Source organism: Notamacropus eugenii, chromosome 4 (assembly GCF_028372415.1).
Source record: "Notamacropus eugenii isolate mMacEug1 chromosome 4, mMacEug1.pri_v2, whole genome shotgun sequence".
Lineage (NCBI taxonomy): Eukaryota > Metazoa > Chordata > Mammalia > Diprotodontia > Macropodidae > Notamacropus > Notamacropus eugenii.
Window position 1 is genome coordinate 202006929 of NC_092875.1, and position 22349 is coordinate 202029277.

The 22349-nt window shown below is 35.7% G+C and overlaps 1 protein-coding gene across 8 annotated transcripts in view; it reads right to left on the reverse strand.

Annotated features, from left to right (window-relative positions):
* The window catches only part of ATP9B (ATPase phospholipid transporting 9B (putative)), a 481309-nt gene that overhangs the window by 47436 nt on the left and 411524 nt on the right, over positions 1 to 22349 (reverse strand). For all 8 annotated transcript variants that reach the window (XR_011965979.1, XM_072604052.1, XM_072604050.1 and 5 more), the window contains 4 exons: positions 13872 to 14033; positions 12980 to 13072; positions 2659 to 2742; positions 1725 to 1895 (listed from right to left, as the gene is read on the reverse strand). Coding sequence is in view for 7 of the 8 variants with exons in the window: in XM_072604052.1 (XP_072460153.1) it covers positions 1725 to 1895; positions 2659 to 2742; positions 12980 to 13072; positions 13872 to 14033 (510 nt within the window). In the remaining variant the exon portion in view is untranslated. The remainder of the gene's footprint in view (positions 1 to 1724; positions 1896 to 2658; positions 2743 to 12979; positions 13073 to 13871; positions 14034 to 22349) is intronic.

The window sequence follows — 22349 nt, forward strand, 5'->3', positions numbered from 1 at the left end:
AAAAGATGGGAGATGTCATGGGAGGATGTGATGGCATTCAAAATAAAATCTTTTGCTGTTTTTGTTTTAGTATAATCAAGTACCTGATTGAATCTTGCCTTTATCAATCAAGAGTCTTTACTAGAAGTACAGAAACAAGTTTCTTTAACTAGAAACAGTACATGTATTTGTATTGTTAATGTGAATAAAAACCTCGCCTGCCTATTAAGTAGAGTTTGATTATGGAAGATTTGTGGGAACACTCATAGCTTTTGTTAATGAGGCATAGGTTCTCAAGGGTTAAGATGCCCTCTGGCTCTAAAAAAGGTATAACTATTCAGGGTGAGGTTTTACTTTTGGGGCTTAGTTTTTGCAAGAAGGTTTGAGTGCCAGACAAGGACTCAGGGAAGCCACTAAGGAGCCCCCCAGCTTTAAGAACCCAGATGTCATGCTTCTCTCTCTGGTAACGATGGTCAGACAGTTGGGGTTCAATTGTCTGTTGAATTCCGGCAGAGAAAGTCATGTCTGTTGATCTTTTGATTTCTCTGTATTTTCTTTGAAATTCAGGGTGCTGACTCCCTGAACTAACTGAATGATGTATGTACTTGGTTAAAGGAATGATACATGTGCTTGATTAAAGTGATTGTTAACCCTCAAAAGTTGCCTTTCATTTTATGAATATAGATCTAAGAACCTGTGATAGTAAGCCCCCCGTATTTCCTGGGGTGCTCACTGACACAAGAGAGAAATGGCAAGACTTGGTGAGTAGGTATATGGGGTGAGGAAGAGTGAAGAGTAAAATTTTGACATCAAAGATATGAACCAGGAAGACTAGAAGAATGGTGCTGTATTCAACAGAAATAGGGACACTTAGGTGAGGGGTGAGTTTTGAGGGGAAAGACAATGAATTCTGTTTAGTACTTGTTGATTTTGAGATAGTAATGGAACACCCAGGTTGAAATATTCAATAGTTGCAGATATGGTACTGTAGTTCAGGAGAGAGTGGAGCCCAGATATATAGATATGTGAATCACAGATATAGAGATGATAAACTCATTAGAGAGAGAAGTTACCAAGAGAGAAAGGAGATGTGTACTGTAAAGTGCTTAACAGAGTGCCTAGCACCACAGTGGACACCTAATAAATACTCATTCTCTTCTCTCTTCCTATCCCTCCCCCTAGGGAGAAAAGAGTAAGACCTAGGATCTTGGGGAACATCTTCAGTTAGGGATGCAACATGGATAATGAGCCTGCAAAGGAGATCTAGAAAGAATGGCCTTACAATCCATTCAGGGTACTGACCCAGATCTCTCCTAGAAATAGTTCCTTCCTCTAACTGCTTCTACTTTGTCATTATCCACCCACTTTTTGGTGCCTTGTAATCTGAATCCTTGTTGCCTATAACTGCTTGCTTCAAGGTGAACAAAAATCTCCTGACTGCCATGTCCAGCAACCTTCTCTCAGTCTGTTGCTTCTGTGTGTGACCTGGGGAAAGTCCCTTGGCCCCTAAGGATTTCCAATTTCCTCATCTGTAAAGTAAGGGGTTGGAATCTCTGGATTCTAGCTCTAGTCTATGATCTCAAGATATCTAAGATATGTTTCAGTTCTAAACACTTATGATTCTGAGATCTCTGTTTCTCAGCATGTGTATCCTCCTTCAAGACTTAACTATTTCATTGTATTCATCTATTCTTCAGACAAGTCAAGATGTACACGTCTCACAAAAGCAGAGAAGCCTTCAGTACCTTGATTCCTGCGTTCCTGAGCATCTCCAGCGCTGGTCGGACATCAGCCTGGAGCTGGTCTTCCACCCCAGTGAGGCACAGTAATTCCATCTCTCTTTCCACACTTTCTACAACAGCAGCCACCTTGAGTGTCCTGTCATGGATACTTAACTTAGCTTGGTTGTATCGATTCTGGAGGCAGGAATAGAGACTGTTACTCATAGACGTTCATATACTGAATCTGTCACAGGTTACTAGCTGTATTTCATGATATTTATCAAAAACTGAAAATGACTGATTATGTGTATCAGTTCCGTAATTAGCAAAAAGTGTTTGGTACAATTGTGGGTGTGACTAATATGGCAACCACAAGTGAGCTGCAAGCTCCAAGCCCTCTATGAGGGCTATAAAACCCAAGATAAAAATGTTTTATCTGGTTCCACCTTTCACAAGCACTGACTCCTGCTAACCTGGGAATGGAAAGTCCTAAGAGGTGAGGGATGAAAGAACTGGACCATCCCATACAACACTGACAATGACTCATGTTCCGAGGGATAATTCTTTAAGGCAAATATGATTTGGGCTTGATTATATATATGTAGGGAAAGAGTTCAAAGGGCTTTCAGTCTATGTATCTCAAATTGGAAAAATAGAAATCTCAACTGGTGGGAACATAATTTTATCAACAAATCAGATGCCTGAGTTTTTAGGATATAATCTTCAATTAATCCTGCATGAACACTCTGTAACAGGATAAATCATCTACACTTCTTATGTTTTGAGTTTTAGGATTAGATGCTTATAATAGCATGTGAGTGAAGATTTTACAGCAATTCAAGTCTTTTGCAGTTTTAAGGCAAAGTAAAAGCTCTTGCCTCATCTAGCTTTCTAATTTTAATAAAGTATGCAAATAATGCAATGAAACTAGGAAGGGTGATTATTATAAATCACATACCTCAAAATCTTGATACTGTTCTTCTGTTAATGACTTTTTGGCAACAACAAGAGTACGTAATCCTTCGCGTGCCATATTACCACACTGAAAAAAAAAAAGAAAAAAGGAATTTTTGTAACTCCAGTGATTTGTGAGCCAGAAAAAAAATCTATTTACACTAAAAGCTATACATTTATATATATGTCTACTTATGTGTATATATCTATATCTATAGGTAGATAGATTAAGGCTTTTAATTATCCCCATTTCCTTCTTATTCATCCATTCACTCAACAACAAAAAAAAGTATACAGCACTGTAGTAATAACTAGGGGATAAAGATAAAATGATGACTAAAATGTGGGTCCTACACTCTAAGAGCTTGCAATCTAATGGTGGAGGCAAAATACAAATATATATACAGATCAAGCTAAGCGTAAGATAAATAGGTAATAATTAAGAGAGGAGGTAGGGAATTAAGATGTATTACAGAAGACTTCTGGTAAAATATGAGATTTTAGTTGGAACTTAAAGGAAGCCAGAGAGTAGGGAGTAGGACAGCCAGAGAGAATGCCTAGAGGAAGAGATGGAGAGTTTCATTCATGGAACAGTCAGGAGGCCAATGTCACTGGACTGAGGAGTATGTGGGTGGGAGGTATAAGCATACTGGAAAGTAGGTTGGGGTTATGAAAGGTTTTGAATACCAAACAGAACATTTTGTATTTACTCCTGGAGGCAAAAATGAGCCACTAGAGTTTACTGAGTAGGGGATGATGTGATCAGACCTGGCTTTAAGAAAATAACTACAGTGGATAAATGGAGGATGGGCTGGAGTGGGGAGAGACTTGAGGCAGGTAGACACACCATCTCTGGCTACTACAATTGTCCAGGTTTGAGGTAATGAACTTCTAATCCATTGAACTATGCTGATTTGTTGATAATTCACTCTAAATTCTTTTGTGACTGTTATGACTCAAGATTATATTAACATATACTTTAAGAAAACCCAGTGATACCCTGGGTATTACATTTATACTTCTGATACATTAAAAAAAAAAAGAGGTAAAATATGTAGTCTGTTTGGGAGAGCCTTTAGGAACAAAACTGGACAAGAATCACACTAGATAAGGAGAGAACTAGATGAGAATACTAGTGTATTTGTGATCTGCACTGGTGGAGAATATAGCCACATTTATGAAATCATGGATCTTTTAAAATATCAAAAAAAGTAAAAAGATAATTTTCAAATTTATTGTTAAAGGATGATGGTGAATATCTAGAAAAGAAAATGGTAAGCACAAGGAGATAGTTTGGTAGAGTTTTGTTAAGAACAGGCCATATAGACTAACTTTATTTTCAACTCTTACCTTCCACACCTTTTTTTTGGTATAATTATTAGACTGGCAGATGACAGGAATGGTGAAGACATAATTTACCTATATTTTAGTAAAGCCTTTGATAAAATGTTTCATATTATTCTTATAGGAAAGATGGTGAGAAGTGGGCTAGATTATAGTGCAATTAGGTGGATTAGGACCTGAATAAATAAATGGTTTGATGTTAAGGAAATTTCCATTAGAATGCCCCAGGAAGTTGTTTGGTCCTGTGTTATTTAACATTTTTATTAATGATTTGTAGAAGAGACAGAGATGGCATGCTTATCTAAGTTGCAGATGACTAGATGACTTAACACTGAGAGTGATGGTTGACATATTGGATGTCTAAGTTGGGCTAAAAATAATCCTGATTCGTTATAACACTGGGTCAAGTCTAATATGATGAAACTCAATAGGCAGAAAGTTAGTCTTACATCTTTGTTTAAAAAACCCCAGGTTCACAAGTACAAGATGGGACACAGATGGGCAGGTAACAGGTCATCTGAAAAGGATAGAAGGGGGTTTACTAGATACATCATGTTCAGTAGAAGTCACCAGTGTTAAAAACAACTAAAGATACTGATCACAGAAAAACAGATCTAGATTTGGAAGAGAACTTAGAGATTAATGTCCAATTTCCTTATTTTAAACAATAGGACTAATGTGATACTATATATTGAGAGGTATCTAGAATGAAGAAAATTCTGGTCTTGTCATTGACAAATGGGGTCTGCCCTGGTCACAATAACTATGTGCAGGTCTGGGCAGGCCATTTTAAGAGAGACATTGATGAAATGGAGTGTCCGGAGGAGAGTGATCAAGATGGTGAAGTCCTCTGAAATCTTATGTTAAAAGGACTGATTTCAGGAACTGGGAATTTATAAAGACGAAAAGAGAAGACTTGATGGGAGAGTGGGAGAGGGATGTCTTCCAGTATTTTAAGAGCTGTCATTTGAAAGAGGGAATAGGTTTGTTCTGCTCGTTCCCAGAGGGCAGCATTAATGGCAAAGGGTAGAGTAAATGAAATGAATACACGACTGATGAATGAAAAGAAAATTAAGCAATTACTATGTGCTAAACACCATGCTAAGTTTTAAGGCTACAAAAACAAAAGCAAGGCAATCCTCATCCTCGGGGGGCCTTACATTCCTGTAAGGGGGAGAAAGCAAATAAAGGATAGTGGTAGCCAGGAAAGGGTATACTGGTTTGAGAAGTCACAGTGATGGTAAATTGATACATCAAGGAGTTGACAAATATGCCTTTTCTAGTAGCAATGGCAGGATTAATTTGATTATGATTTCTAGAAAAAGAGGTGGAAAGTGTATGTGAGCATGTCACATATGACACTAGGGCAAAAGCCAAAAAGATGGCATCAGTGGAATATAAATCATAACTAAGGAAGGTTAGATACAGTAGGCCACGTGAATTTGCACTCACACACTCACCAGAGTGAGAGTTCCAAAGAAGAGCGGCTAAATCTTCAGGGCACAGTCTTTGGAAGTCTGGTGGTAAAAAAAAAAAAAATATGGCTAAAGTGAACTGGGAATTATGGCTGGGACCAACGAGATATAGTTGTGAATTTGTACTGATGCAATCTCCAAACAGGACAGTGCAGGTTCCAGGGATGGAGTTCCAAAGCTGAATGGGTTACATCTTCTAGGGCATGATCCATGAAAGTCCACTAGATCAGAGGGTATGGTAGACGGCAAGAAGATGGCTTGGGTGGAACTTATAGGGAGGTAATTTGGCTCTATGCAGAGAAAAATTTCCTATTAGAGTTATTCCAATGTGGAATGGACAGTCTTTGGAAGTAATGCATTTCCTATTATTAGAGGTTTTTGTACAAAGGTCTCTTGTTGGGATTATTTTTGTTCAATTCTCAACTAAACTAAATGGCCTCAGATGGCTCCTTTCATTCTGAAAATCTACTATGTAACTAGAGAGAGTAGACCATATATCTTTTTCATCTGTTTTGTTTGATTTGGGCTCTGCTAAGACTAACCCAAAGGAATATAAGCTCTATTAGATTTTATCAAGATAGAAAGCTTTACAAGTATAGAGATGGTGACAGATGGTATGTTATGTGAGGACCATACTGAATAAGTTTAAAGACACTCATCATGAGAAGTCTGGGTAATGAAATTTTTTGGGTGGTCACAGTAACTTTTTAAAGACTTTCTACTAAGTTGTAATCTGGTTATTGTCAAAGTTGTATTATAATTTTTATATATTTTTGACAAAATTGCACTGTAATTTTACATATTTACTACATATTTGTGTATATGTTGAAGCTCTTCCTATAAGATATAACAGGGTTCTATAGAGTCAAGGGTTATATGTTTATTATCCTTTTATTTTGTTTTGTAAGTAGCAAATATTTGAAAAAATGATTGTCATATACAGACAAAAGAGTAATAATAACCACAGTCAGAGGCAGCCTAGGATAAGTGCCATAAGACTGATAGCAGTAAAATATTCTGAATTTTGATTATATAAATTAAAAAGATTTTGCATAAACAAGACCAATGTGGCTAATACTAGAAGGGAAACAGATTAGTAGGGAAAATCTTCATTAGTAAGTTTCTCTGATGAAAATTCTGATTTCTAAGATAATTAAGAAATGGATTTAAATTTATAAGAATAATAGCTAGTCCCCAAGTGAAAAATGGTCAATGGATATGAACAGGGAGTTTTTCAAAGGAAGAAATCAAAATTATCAAAAATCATCCGAAAAATGCTCCAAATCTCTGATAATTATTAATGCTCATTAAAGAAACTCTGAGATTTCACTTCACACTCATAAGACTGGCAAAGCTAACACAAAAGGAAAATGACAAATGTTGCAACTGCAGGAAAGCAGGCACATTAATATAGTTCTGGTAGAACTGTGAATTGGTCTAGCTATTCTGGAAAGTAACCTGGAACTATGCTCTCAAAGTAACTAAACTGTGCATATCCTTGAACCAGTGAGACTACCACTAAGTAGATAGTCAAAGATTTTAAAATGTAGAAAAGCATTCCTATATACACAAATATTTATAGCAGCTCTTTTTGTAGTGGAATGAAACAGGAAACTAAGGGAATGCCAGTTAGTGGGAATGGTTGAACAAATTATGGAATATGAATATAATGGAACACTGTTGTGTCATCGGAAATGATGAAAGGGATGTTTTCAGAGAAACTTATGAAGACTTTTATGAAATGATGCACAGAGAAGTGAGTGAGCAGAACTAGGAGAAAAATTTATGCAATAACAACACTGTAAAGATAAACAAACGATTTTGAAAGGCTTTACACAGAAGTCTTAAGTCATCAATGCAATAGTCAACTACAATTCTAGAGGATTTATGAGGAAGCATGCTACCCATTTCCTGACAAAGCCAAGAAGTGATGGACTCAGAGCACTAAATGAGACAGACACACACACTTTTTTCCCCCCTCAACATGGTCTTTTCTTTTTTCCAGTGGGTGAGGAAATAAGAGGTAGAGAAAATAGATTTTTGTTAACTACAAAAAAAATAAAATAAATGTTTAAATGCTGTGGGGGTGGAGCTTAGAAGAGTGAGATGTGTTTAGCTTGGGATATCAGGGGAAGTGTCATGGATATAGCTGCATGAATTAATAGGTTCAATAGCACTTTGAAAGGCATAAAAGATGGACTGGATATTTCAGGCTGAAGAAACATGAACAAAGGTGCAGAAGGTATGGATGTGTATTAAAAGTATAAAGATGTAGAAAACTACAGGATTTATTTCAGAAATAATAAATATAATCTGGCTGGAGTTTAGTGTACATATAAGAATGACATAGAAGTTAGAGGAGTAGGATGGAGCCAGAACCTGGAGTCTTGAATGCCAGGCATAAAATGATCATAGATATGATTCTGGAAGATTACTCTGACCAAGTGTGTAGGATAGATTGGAGGGGACAGACACTGGAAGTGGGAATGGTGGAGGAAGAGGAGAAAAAGAACTGAGGATTGAACCTTAGGGAATAATATGAATTAGAGGTCAGGGAAAGAATAAACGGACTATGTTAAATAGAGAGAGGTAAGTGGAAGAATCATGGTAGTGCCTTGTTACAGAAGCCAATGGTTGAAAGTTTCAAGGAGAAAGTGATGAGCAGCACTACTTTCTGTTAAGAAAGTTAAGCACTGAGGAGAGACTATGCAACTTGAAAATTAGGTCATCTATAGGGTGACCTCCAAAGAATGGTGTAGGTAGGTAGGCAGGTAAATATGAATTATAAAGCATTATGAAATTGATGGATAGGAAGGAATCGAAAGCAATGTATATAATAATATTAACAATAAAAGTAGCACTTACATAAAACTTTAAGATTTGCAAAGAGCTTTACCTAAGTTACCTCAAAAGGTAGTGTACAAACTACTTTTCTGATACCTTTGATAGCGAGAGGAAAGAAACAGAATTGTATTTTGGGTAGTAAAGTTGATGGAATGGTTTTTTTTTCAAAGCATTGGGAATACCCGAGCATATCTGTAAGCAAAAAAGAAGGAACCAACAAAAGGAGGAAGATTGAGAATACAAAACATAAGAACTGATGGAAGAAGGTCTTAGATGAGGTAGAAGGGGATAAAGCTTAAGAACACAGTTCATGGGTTAGCTTTGGTAACTTTTGTATCTGAGACAGGTCGAAAGACGAGACAATGAAAGAGTAAAAGTACAGAGGAAATTTGAAGTAGAAGAAGGGAGCTTCAGCAAAATAGCTTCAAACTCCTCAGTACTCATAAAGGCAGGTCATCTGAGTTAGGAAAGCAAGGAGAAAGAACAGCTGTTGTGAGGAACTTTCCAGAGTCAACAAAGAGATGAATAAAAGGTTTACCAAGGAGTAGTGAAGCAATATCTCTAGTTTGCAAATCAAAAGAATGAGAGAACATAAGCATAGGCTTGTAGGGAAGCAGACTCAAAGCTCCCTTTGCAAACAGATTCCCATTAAGGTCAAACAAAGGGAGAACCAAAAGAGACAGAGAATATATTAAATTTATTTGCAGGCCTACCGCCTGATTTTCATGGTACCTGCTCTAATTTCTTTTAGTCCCTGGGCTTATTTTAATGGATGGATTGCTTGTTTATGCTAACATTGCCAATGTTTCAGATTGTACTTTAATTCTAAGCTTTAAATTTTTGTGGTTTTAAGTTTCTCTCTGTGTGTGCGCGTATTATTGAAACACCTCATGTTTACCCTATCCTAAAAGTAAAACCGTCAAGATGGAAAGGATAAAGAACAAATTAATTGTTTTTAGTCATTACATAAATAAGGAGTTCAGAAATTCTCTTTGGGCCATGATACTGGCTTTAAAACTTCAAAGGTAACATTTCTTTTCTTTGCATAGTTTCCCACAGGGAACATGTTTTAAAAAGTTTGAAAAACTGAGGAAAGGAAGCTTAAGGTACACAACCAAACCTCAACAAAAATATTTTAATAATAACATTTTCTAGAAGTATTTGCATTAAATATTACCCAAACTTATTTATCACTTCTGCATGGAAGGTACTGTATGTAGGTAGAATAGTAGAAAGAGCATTGGATTTGGAGGTAGAAGACATGGGTCCAAAACTGCACTCTGTCTTTCAGCTAAGTATTTGGGCACATTAATCAACTTCTCCGGCTGGGCCTCAGCCATTCTCTGTAAAGCAGGGGTGGTCCCTTTTATTTGTAAATCTATAATTCTATTTTGCATTTAAAGTATATCATTATAGAAATCCTGAAAAGCTTGGTACTACTTACACCATACAGTTTTTCCTCCAAGAATTTTTAAATCCTACTGCTCTATACTATGCCTCATGGGTCTTATAACATGAAGAAACTTATGACAAAATATCCATACAGAAAAGCTGGTAGAATTCCAACCATGTAATTGAAACCTATTTCAACAGGAACAAAAGAATAGTCTTTTGAAGGTACTTTGATGTATACTATACTCTTTCTTGGTAAATTATGGCTGTAGTAGAGCAAATTTAGAAAATATGTACTCTAAACAAAATTTATATGTTATATTATAGCTTGATAATGTATTTCAGAAAACCACTAAACAAATAAATGAACAAGAAAATGGGTTACTCTTTTTAAAAATGCAAAAATAAATAATAGTAAACTAGGTTAATATACTGCTAGGATTGGGCTGGAAATGAAAGCTATGCTTCCACAGCAATCACCTGGACACTACCCATATAGGATAAAGCATAAAAAATAAACTCTATATGGAGCATATAAAATGATAAGGGATAAAATCTTAAGGCAGAGTTATAGTGACTGGGAGAAACATAATATTGAATGTTTGACCTTCTGAGCATTTAGAATTGATAATATCACCTAAGACTCAAAAATCCCTACAATATTAGAATAGGGAAAGACAAGCTTACACTTTAAGTGATGGAAAAATAAACACACAATTTTATTTCAAAACTTGATCTGACTCCAATGTTCAGAGTTGGAAATGTCTGATTTTTTGGTGGATAGAAGGAAGAATATGTGTGTGTGTGTGTGTGTGTGTGTGTGTGTGTGTGTGTGTTCATAAATACTGGTGCAAATCTTCAGCCCTAATTTATACCTTTGGAAAAAGCTTTCTAGAAATCTGAAAACATGTTATTTTCCATTTAATGTAGGAGAAAGTACAAACTATGAGAGCAATGCTAGAGAAGTACTATGTTATGCAAAGAGTACTGGACTGAGCCACTGAGTTACAGATTCTGTGCCAGAAAGGAGGGTGACCAGGGACAAAATCCTTTACTTCTAAGTTTCAGTTTTCTCATCTATATAGTAGCGATCATAATATTTGTACTAGTACTTTTAAACAGCTGATGGGATGAAAGAACTTTATATAAATGTAAGCTATTATTATTTGTTACAGTTGATAAAGAATGCTGAATATTCCTGGCTGTTTTGTAGTTTTTGGCCTAGGAATGATTTAGTAGACTCATAAAGCACTGTGCATTAATTCTCTACAGAGAGATGCAATTTTACATAAGATTAAATCTAAATACAATGAGATTAATGTAATTGAGTACTTTTTTGAGAAGTAATAATTTATCAGAATAATTAAAATGAGTCCTGTATTCTGCTCTGAAAGCCATTGAGTTTGGGGTCTTCCAATTAATACATAAAAGGAAATTATAAAGTCTTTCACTAAGAATATCTTGGAAGTCTGAATCTGGAAAGCAATAACAGGAAGAGTATATGACATCTGAACTGGAAGGAAGTTAATCAAAGTCAAGCAGATTGTAAACTAATCAGAGTTTGTCTCTTGTATCTGAGAACTGAGTGATACTTTACATTTTTTCACAATGAATATTCCAAAATTTCAGGAGCAGATTTATAAAAATATTCATTTTTCCCAGATGAAGAGTCTTACACTTCCTGATTTTGAGAGCAAAGGTTTATGCCCATCATTACAATTTTAGGGCTTTTTCTTGAGAAGAGAACACCGTAAACTCATGAACTTGTTTACTGTTATTTTTGAGAAAGCAAAATTCTTTTAGAATAAAATATATACACATAAGGATTTTGTTTTTTCAAGTGTAGCTTTTATATGGAGGAATTTATGTGGCAGAGTGGATACACTGATAGACTTGGATTCAAAAGATTTTTGTTCAAATCCTACCTCAGACACCTATAAGCTGTGTGACCTGGGCAAATAACTTAACTTCTCTCAGCCTCAGTTTCCACATCTGTAAAATGGGGAATAATATTGGCCCCTATCTTACAGGGTTGTTGTAAGGACTGAAAGAGATAACTATGTAAAGGTTTTTGCAAACCTTACAGCACTATAGAAATGTTATTATTTTTCTTGTTGCTGTTATTATGTGCAGAGATATGTACAGCAGACCTTTGGTATTCTCTATAAAGAGTAAATGAGTGGAAAAATAATACATGATGGTCTTAATAAAGCTGTCTTTGTGGGAAAGAATTTAGTGTTGTCTGTTTGGTGCAAGACATTGATTGATTTGACCTCAGAATACTAAATAAATTAAACAAATACTTTACAATTAATTGTGCATCATTATCGCCAAAAGTAATTTTTATGACATTCTAGTAGGTCTTGAGGGAGTTTAATTTATTCATGTCCCTGATTAAATCAAAGTGCCCTGAAGGAGATATTGATTCATATTGCCAACACCATTATGAACATATGTGGTGTGATCTTTATGTTAACATATTGTCTTTGTGTAGGGCAGATTAAGATCATTTCTGATGCTTAACTATACAATGGGTTATATGTGAACATACAGATACGATAAAGTATGATTTGTGTATATGAAACAGAAACAGAATTGGTCAACAATTAAAAGCTTTCACTTAAGCAGTCAAAAAACCAGAAATCTGACCATCAGAAAGAATAGTCTAGCTGAATAAGACATTATGAGACAGAAATATTATTATTTTCAGTGTAATTTGATGGATAAATTGGCTTTAGAATCTAGTCTGCATAAATTCTGTGTAGAGACAATTGTATATTAGAACAATTTCTAAAAATCTAATTAGGTTAATAATAGTTTTTAAAATGTTTTAAAGTATCACACTGGTTGCATTCATAAAACTATTTTGAAATCTGAGTGAATAATTTTTAATATACTTAACTTTCTTCTGACAGAATGCAAAATATTCTTCAAAATGACTGCATATTATTTGCCATCTTCTTCATGATTCATACTACAAAAAAGAAGCAGTCTGCAAACAACCACTAAAAAAGACTCACTTCTGTGTTTTATTTTGCTGCTTTCTTTTTTGCTTCATGAAGAAATGAAAATAACTTCTTTCTTAAGCCACTTTGTTGGATGCCAATGCTTGGCTTGGAATTCCTTTTTGTAAACTTGTTCTAGTAATACTAGTAGTAACATAAAATTGAGAATAGAAAATACGCTTTCTCTCTCTGCTACTTACAAAACTCAGTCATTTAAATATATTGCAGAACTAATTTTATGGAAAAAGAAGTTGAAAAGTCTTACCTCTTCTTCTAACCAGTCATTGTACTGTACAATGCTGGACATAGCAACATCAGCACCTTTCATATAAAATGTAATTTCTGCAGTAGATTCATCCTGTAAATGCAATGAAAATAAACACAATTCTATTTAAGTGATGGAACTTCTAATAACTAACTTTTGAGTTAATGCAAAATACATCCCTTTAGGAAAAATCTTTTGCTATATGGGCTGAACCCTGCCATCAAGTACACAATCAAGAACTAAGATCATATATTTTATTTGATCTTTGAGGTTAATTAATAAAATCAAATTTGTCAAAAGGTTTGTGAATATCACAGCAATATAGGCATTACTTCTCTCAAATTCTTACAGAGTAATTTAGAACTTAGCTGTTTTGCAAACTTCCAAGATATATCAATGGACAGGTGCTCTTCAAAAAGTGGTCAGCTGTATATTTGGTAAACTTATGATCATAAAGTACGAATAAATTAAATGTGTTTTTGTTTAATTTTAAACAGCCCAGGTTAACACAAAAGATTCACAAGTAAGCATTCCTGTATATTCAGCCATTTAACTTGTTAGGTTATTTTATATCTGTGAATGGCTCATTAATTCCTCTGTCAATGGATCATTAGTTTAGGGGTTTCTAACCCATCTGTGGTTGGCTGGTCTTGATTTTGTCTTATTGAAAAAGGAAGGTACACATAGAGCATAATGAATTCTTAACTTCCCTTTCCTATATCTAAACATAAGGTTTTTGACTAAAGTTCTTTATTGATTTCATAAAACATTGGATGTCGAAGAATAAAACCTTTTAAATAATTAAAACTACTATGTCAGAGTAGTCTATTTGCAATGTAAAGGTTGAAGCAGAATATAAAGTATTTTTCCAGAATGAGTTAAAAGAACTCACCCTCACTATGATTCCCATGCGTTTGCTCTCAGAAGTGAAGGGAAAAATCTGTAGAATAGAGTATGTCAGAATCTGTCCACCAGGGGTCTTCAGCTGCATTGAGGTAAGGTCCCTGTTAACCAGAGTAAGACCAACACTCTCTGTCCATTGCACCAGAGCTACCTAAAGAAAACCATATAAAATGTTAGAGGTCAATTATTCCCTCATGTAAATGGCATCAAAGACAAATGGTAGGCTTTAGGTTAGAGGTCAGAAGGTTTACGATGATGTGATAAACTTAGGAAAGTTTATAGCTTTGAAACTCAAAGAGTTGTTCCCTCCCTCCCTCCCTACTATGGGAGGGGGGGGAATAGGGGATGGGATAGGGAGGTAGTTCATCATTTCAACTACAATACTGAACGATATTTTTCTAGTTATTCAATATGAAAAAATGTTTACCTGACATTTTTTAGAAAAGAGAACATTACTCACTATGAAGACTTTTTAATGTAATTAGTACCTAATAAATTGAAGTAAATTTTCCTTATTAGGTCTCTAGAGATCTTTGAAGACTAGCAAGAAACAAGTACCTATCAGTCCTGGATAGTTTAGTTCTGGAAGTAGAGAAAGTGACTAGATGTTGTCTTACTCTTCTATTTGATAATATTGTAAACAGATGACACTTCCATGTTAAGAAAGGCCATGTTAGAGGTCAAAGAATTTTGCAAAATGATAGCTATACTGGCTCTATATAACACAGGCATATAGCATATCTAAATTAAAATATTCTCACAATTAAAAATAAGCCAATTATGAAATAAGAAAAATATTAAAATAGAAAGCCATTTATGAATATTCCTTAAATGAAAATATTTTAATGTTAAAAATGTTTTTGAAGTTATCTTTGACAATAACTTTAAAGTGCTATGTATTTAAGTTTCAACAAACAATATAACTCAGAACTCTTCTACAGTTAAAGTAACTAAAAATACCTTATAATTTAACATTCAAACATAAAAGAAGGATGAATGACTGGAGGAATGAATTTTCTTGAGAAAAATCACCAATGTGCATCAAAATCTTCATGAGGATTTTGATTTTTACTGAATAGTGCCTTTTCATTTATTTTAAAAAGTTTTATCTGACTTTATAATGAGTTTAAAAATAATCAGGAAAAAATCAAATGACATGCCATAAGTTTCCATAGATATATTTATAGCCACTAATGATAACAATGAATGCCATTTAATATAATTTAGATAGGGAGAAGCTATAAAGAGGTTTTTTTATGGTTAGAGATCTGTACATTTTCCCATATAAAAACTATCATTAGTTTCCTTTGTAGAAGACTGTGACATGCTAAATTACACATACTTTTTACTAGAGTTTTATTTTGTATCTTCTAACAGTCAATAAGCATTTAAATGCCTACTATGTGCCAGAAACTGTGCTAAGAATTAGGGATACCAAAAAAGGGGCAAAAACCAGTTCCTGCTCTCAAGGAACTCACAGTTTAATTGGGGAACAACATGCAAACAAAATATATACAGGATGAATCTGGGTTAATCTCAGAAGACATCAGAAATAAAGGAGGACTGGGAAAGGCTTCTTGAAGAAAGTAGTCATTTAGATAAGACTTGAAGGCGGCCAGAGAAGTCAGGAGGAGATGAGAAGGGATTCTAGGCATGGGGAACAAACAGTAAGGGAAAATACTTAGAGTCTAACTTAGTTGGGATGAGCAACAAGGAAGCCAGTGGCATAATGGATGTAGAGGAGGTGCAGGAAAGCATGGTACAAGAGAACTGGAGAGGTTGGAAGTGGTCAGATTATGATGGACTTTAAAAGCTAAACAAGATTTTATATTTGATCCTGGAGGTAATAGGGAACCACTAGAGCTTGTAGAGGGATATGTTTGGTCTCAGTTTTACTATATAGTTTACATTACTCAATTCTACTTCCTCCACTAAAATCTTGCTATGATACCTCATTTTGGTGCAAAGTGACCCTGTATTCTCAAAGGTTTTACATGAGAAACATTGCTTTAATATTACCAAACTGGAAATGGTTTGAATATGGTCCTGATAACAGATTATAGCTACCGATATTGCTATGTTAAAATATACGACAGTTTGGTCACTTTTACCATTTTTGTTTTTTTTGCAGATGACGTAATACAGGGGTGAGGAGGGGAATAAACATTTAAATAACAAAGTGCTTTGCAAATATTATCTCATTTGATTCTTACAATAAACCTTCAAGGTAGTTGCCATTTTATCCCCATTTTACACTTGAGGAAGTTGAAGTAAATACAGGTTAAGTGACTTGCGCAGGGTCACAAAGTAAGTGTGTAAGGTCTTCCTGATTCAAGGCCCAGTGCTCTCATTATTGCACCATCCAGTTGCCTATGTGTATATGAACATCCCCATAGTTCCAGAACTCTCAACCAACAGGAGAGAAGTTCACAAGGGGAAGTGTATTTAGATAATAGTTTTTCCCCCTGAGAAAGATCTAGGGTTTTTAGTTGACTGAAAGTCTGATAAGCCAGTAACAGAATAAGGACATCAAGAAGGCTAAGGAAACCTAAGATTCATTAGGAAAGGCAGTGTCAGAAACTATTATTGCTGCATTGTGCCATGGTCATACCACATCTGCAGCACAGTGTTCAATCCTGGGCAAAACATTTTAGCAGTGACACTGATAAGCTGGAAGGTATCCAAGAGGGTAACCAGGATGGTGAGAACTGCAGCTGTCATAAAGGGATAGTATGACAAAAACTGGGGATATTTAGCCTGGAAAAAGAAGACTTTGGGGGGCAAGGGACAGGACAGCTATGTTCAAGTAAGTTGATGGGCTGTCAGACAAAAGAGGAGCTACTCTGGGCCTAAAAAGCAGAACTATGAATGAAAATGACTCCCCTGAATAACAGTCTTGCCACTTCTATATCCACAACATCTTTTGTATCCATTTGCTTATCACTATTCATTTAGCCACCACTTTAATTCAAATCTCCATCTCCTATTGTCCATACTTCTGCAACGTCCTCCTAATTAGTCTTTCTGCCTCGTTTCTCCCCTCTTCAATCCATCTTCCACAAAGTGATTTTCCTTAAGCATAGATCTGATCACGTTACTTTCCCACTCAATAAACTCCCCATGGCCTCTATGATAAAATATAAATTCCTCAATGTGACTTTTAACACCTTTAATAGTCTGAACCCAACATCCCTTTCGAATCTCACAATGTATTAATCTCCTTCCTACACTCTATGATCCAGCCAAACCAAGCTTCTCTGTTCCTTACACAGTACCCTCCATGCCACCCTCATTTTTGGGCCTTTGCATTTGTCTCTGGTCTGTTCCCAGACAAGGAATGTTCTCTCATCTCATGCCATCTCATGCTAGAATCCCTGACATCCTTCAAAATGTAGCTCAGAGATTTTCAGAGGAAGAAATTAAAGATATCTATAGTCATATGAAAAAATGCTCTAAATCACTTAGAGTGATGCAAATCAAAACAACTCTGAGGTACCACATCACACCTATCAGATTGCTAAACATAACAAAACAGGAAGATGATCAATGTTGGAGAGGATGTGGGAGAGTTGGAACACTAATACACTGTTGGTGGAGCTGTGAGCTGATCCAACCATTCTGGAGAGCAATTTGGAACTATACCCAAAGGGCTACAAAAATACCCTTTGACCCAGCAATAGCGCTTCTAGGACTGTATTCCCAAGAGATCATAAAAATGGGAAAGGGTTCCCACATGGTCGAAAATATTTATAGCAGCACTCTTTGTGGTGACCAAAAATTGGAAATCATGGGGATGCCCATCAGTTGAGGTATGGCCGAATAAATTATGGTATATGAATGTAATGGAATACTATTGTGCTATAAGGAATAATGAATAGGAAGACTTCAGAGAGGCCTGGAAGGACTTACATGATCTGATGCTGAGCAAAAGGAGCAGAACCAGGAGATCTTTGTACACAGCAATGACCACAATGTGTGAGAGTTTTTTCTGGTGGAACTGGAACTTCATTGCAATGCAAGGACTTAAAAAAAATTCCCAAAGGTCTTCTAAGGCAAAATGCCTTCCACATCCAGAGAAAGAACTGTGGAATTCAATCACAGAATGTAGCAGATCGTGTGTGTGTGTGTGTGTGTGTGTGTGTGTGTGTGTGTGTGTGTATTGCGTTTTGGTTTGTTAGATGATTTCTCCCACTCATTTTAATTCTTCAACACAGCATGACTATAGTGAAAATGTATTTAATAGGAACGTATGTGTAGAACTACAAAACTGTATGCCGTCCTGGGGAGGGAGGAGGGAGGTAGAGGTAAATAGTAATCTAAGTTATATGGTAGTTATTATAGAACACTGAAAATAAATAAAATTAATTAATTAAAAAAAAAAAGAAAACCAATAAATTGGAAGGACTTGGGTTGGAATCTTGGCTATAACAAAAAAAAACCAAAACGAAACAAAAAACCCATAGTTCAGATACCAGTTTTTACATCGTCTTTCCTCATTCTTCCCTAACTACCTTGTATTTATTTTGTGTTGATTCTGTATATACATATGTACATGCTGTCTCTCCCAACAGAATTTAAACTCCTTGAGAGGATGAACTATTTTGTGTTTTGTCTTTTTATCCCTAGTGTCTACAACAATGCTCGGAACACAGCAGACACTTAACAAATACCTGGTAGTTGACTAAAGTTGCAAATAGGAAAATTTAGGTTTGATGAAAGGAAAACGTTCCTAAGAATTACAACTACTCAAAACTAGACTGGGTTGTCACAGGAAGTAATGTGACCCCCTTTACTAGATGTCACAGAATTATTAGGATTGTAAATTTAGAGTTGTAAATCTAGACTTTAGAGAGAATATATATAGTCCAATATCTTCATTTTTCAGTTGAAGAAACGGAGGCATTGAAAGCTTCAGTGATATGCCCAAAGTTAGACAGGCAGGAAGTATCAGGGGCAGGATCTGAATCAAAGTCCTTTATCTTTAGAATCAACGGGCTCTTTCCATTACATTATTTTTAAGCAAAAGTTGAATGAGAATGCTCTATTTGTAGAGGGCTTCATTACTGAGGTATAGGCTGAATAAAACAGCCTAAACTGTTCCTTTCAACTCCAGAATTCATTGATTCTCTGACACCAATATTTTCCCAGTGATGCTGTAAATCACAAAACAATAAGATGTCTTAAAAAATAAAAATTATAGGTGACCCAAAAGGCAATGAAAAAACGGAGAGCTGATAAACATAGTCTGTGGCACATTACTAATGATGTCTCGTGCACAAGTGATGGCATGGAAACCACGTATCAAGGAAATTCATGAACAGAAAGATATGGATTAGTCAAGGAGTAAGCAGGAAAACAGGGGTAGTTCTGTGGTGTAGTGGATGGTGTTTCAAGCCTAGAGTCAGGAAGACTCATCTGTTTGCCTCAGTTGCTCATTTGTAAAATGAGCTGGAGAAGGAAATGGCAAAACATTCCAGTATCTTTGTCAAAATACCCCCAAATGTGGTCAAAAAGAATCGAACACAATGGAAACAAATGAACAGTAAAAAAATCAAGTATGAAAGCCAGAGAATGGATAGATCAAGTGCTATATTGACATCCTTGTGACACTAAAAGAGTTCATGAAAAGAATCCAGCATGTTGGATGGCTCCCCTAAGGAAGACACAGACTTACATGGAAGGCCAAAGATAACTATACAGGTGAGAAAGTATGGTGTAGTGGTAATATCACAGTTGAAAGGAGTACCAATACCAGTGAGACCATATGGCCATCTAAGTGTTTTGCATATATGTAGATGCTTAGCAGATATGTGCTGAATTTAAATTAAATATCTACATGATGGGTTATTATATAGAAACTGAATCAATCCAGCATAGTTTGTCCTCTGTAATAAATAGTGGTACATGAATGTACAAGAATATAACTGCGTTGTGAGAAATGATGAACATGATGAATACAGAAAAACACGGAGATATATATACATTCCCCCCCTTCCATCCAACATGTAGTAAGCAGAGCAAGGAAAACAACATACACTTTCTGTCCAATGTAGAAATAAATAAATAAATACAACAACATAAATAGAATCAAAATAATCAGAACTGAATGTTGTGAAATTATAAAAAAAAAAGTTTGCCCCTCTCCCCCCAAAAAAAGAACTGAGAAGAAAACTGCCTCCTCTCTTTGCTGAGGAAGAGGGACCTATGAATGTGGTACATTATATTTAACATCATGTTTTTTTCTTAGGTATTGATCATTTCTGTTGGAGTGTTTCCTCTCCTCTTTAATTTCTTTTTTAAGGGAGAAAGGAGAGTGATAGAGAGGAAAAATCCATGCAATATGAAAACAAGAGATTAAAAAAAAGAAACAAACCTATGTTACTTACAAACCAAGTACTGGGCAACTAATAAAAGACTAGACATGTAACAGAATGTTAGAGCTATAGGAGTCCTTAGTAGTCATCTAATTTGACACAAGGTAATTGATCCAAGAGAGGTTAAATGCCTTTTCCATAGTTACAAAAGGAATGGTAGAAATATGGCACTAGAACTCAAATCTTTTTACTGCCATTCTTTTTAGTGTGCCAGGAGACTGAGAATTATATGTATATTAATATGGCTCCTCACTGGTTACTTGATTTTTTCTTTCTAAAATATATCAATATTCAATTTCTTCTGAAAAAAAAACTTTTTAGGGGAAACAAGTGTATTATAGGTGAAAAAATTTTTTTCTTTCAAAAATTTTCAAGACTTTATATAGATTCAACTTGGCTAAACTAATTTTGGAAGATGGTAAGCCCTGTACTAATGAATACTGAGAACAAAACCAGCTGATTTTATATTTTTATAATGATAAAATCACAGTGATAGAGTAGGTTGCTTGGTGTTTGGCATAATAACCTTCCTTTCACTGGAAAAAATTCAGGCATACATTGGATAAACACCTGTCAAGGAAATGACACAGGTAGGATTTCTACATTGGACAGAAAGTGAGTAGAGATGACCTCTAAGGCCTTTGGGAACTCTTAGAGTATGAACGTGTTTGTCACCCAATGAGTCACTGAGTGCAGTTGGAATTAGAACTCAGCCTCTGAGTTTCCTGCTTGTCACGAAGTTTGAGAGTTACACTACTGTGCTAAAATCACAGTGTTGATAATTCAGTACTATAATTTACAGCATATTACTAATGCCAGTGAATGGCACTGTCAGCACTAATAAAAGAAGATATTATAGAGGCAGCAGAAAAGAAATACACAAAAGTATAAGAAATAGATATTTTAAAAAGAGTATTTTTCAAATGTTCAAAATCACAGGAAGAAAATTTAAAAGATAATTTTCTTCAATAACTAGTCTACAGAAGCTGAAAATGATCCAATACTCCTAAGGTTAATTTTCAATTTAGTAAGTGAAAGGTTACTATTACATTTTGACCTATAAATTGTATCTTTCTTCTAATACCCTATCATCTCATTTGTGTCCCATTGCAGCTAGGACTTAAGCATTCTATATCTGGTGACTCACATCTGTTTATTATTTAGTTTATGCATGGCTTCACAACCCATTTGAGTTAGCAACTTGTAGTAAAGTCATTAGACCTGGACTAAAAGGCCATATATTTTTTTTTTATGGTCAATTTTTTAAAATATATATTCATTTTATTTATTTTTAATGCTGTACAATCACTACCATAAAACTGAGATATTCTTTCCCCCCTACCTATCCCCCACCACCCCCTTCCCTCCCCAAGACGGCATATATAGGATCTAAACATATGTTCCTATTGAATACATTTTCATTATAGTCATGCTGTGTAGAAGAACTAAAATAAATGGGAGAAATCATATAACAAACCAAAACATAATACATACACACATACAAAAGAAAAATGATCTGCTACATTCTGCGATTGAATTCCATAGTTCTTTCTCTGAATGTGGAAGGCATTTTGGCTTAGAAGACCATTGTGATTTTTTTTTTTAATGTCCTTGCATTGCTATGAAGATCCAAGTCTAGGGGGGCGGAGCCAAGATGGCGGAGTAGAAAGACACACATACGTAGTCTCTCCCCACACAGCCCATAAAATACTTGTAGAGGGGGACTCTCAACAAATTTTGGAGCAGCAGAAGTGGAGAACAACAGAGCGGAGAAGATTTCCAACCCAGGGTGACCTGAAAGGCCAACGGAAACGTCGGTTGCATGGGACCTGGAGCGGAGCCCAGTCCAGCCTTGGCTGCATGGTGCAGCGTGACTCTGTGAGGAGGACACATGTGGGGAGGAATCTCCAGTTGCAGTAGCAGCGAATCCCCAGTCCCAGCAGCAGTGGTCTGCAGATCCCTCAACCCACAGGCACCAAAGGTCAGTGACGGGATTTTTTCAGCTGGCCGGGAAGGGAGAAGGGCCTTCCCATAGCTCCAGCAGCAGGCAGCGGCCACAGAGGCCACACAGCAGCCTGTACAGCCGCTGGCAT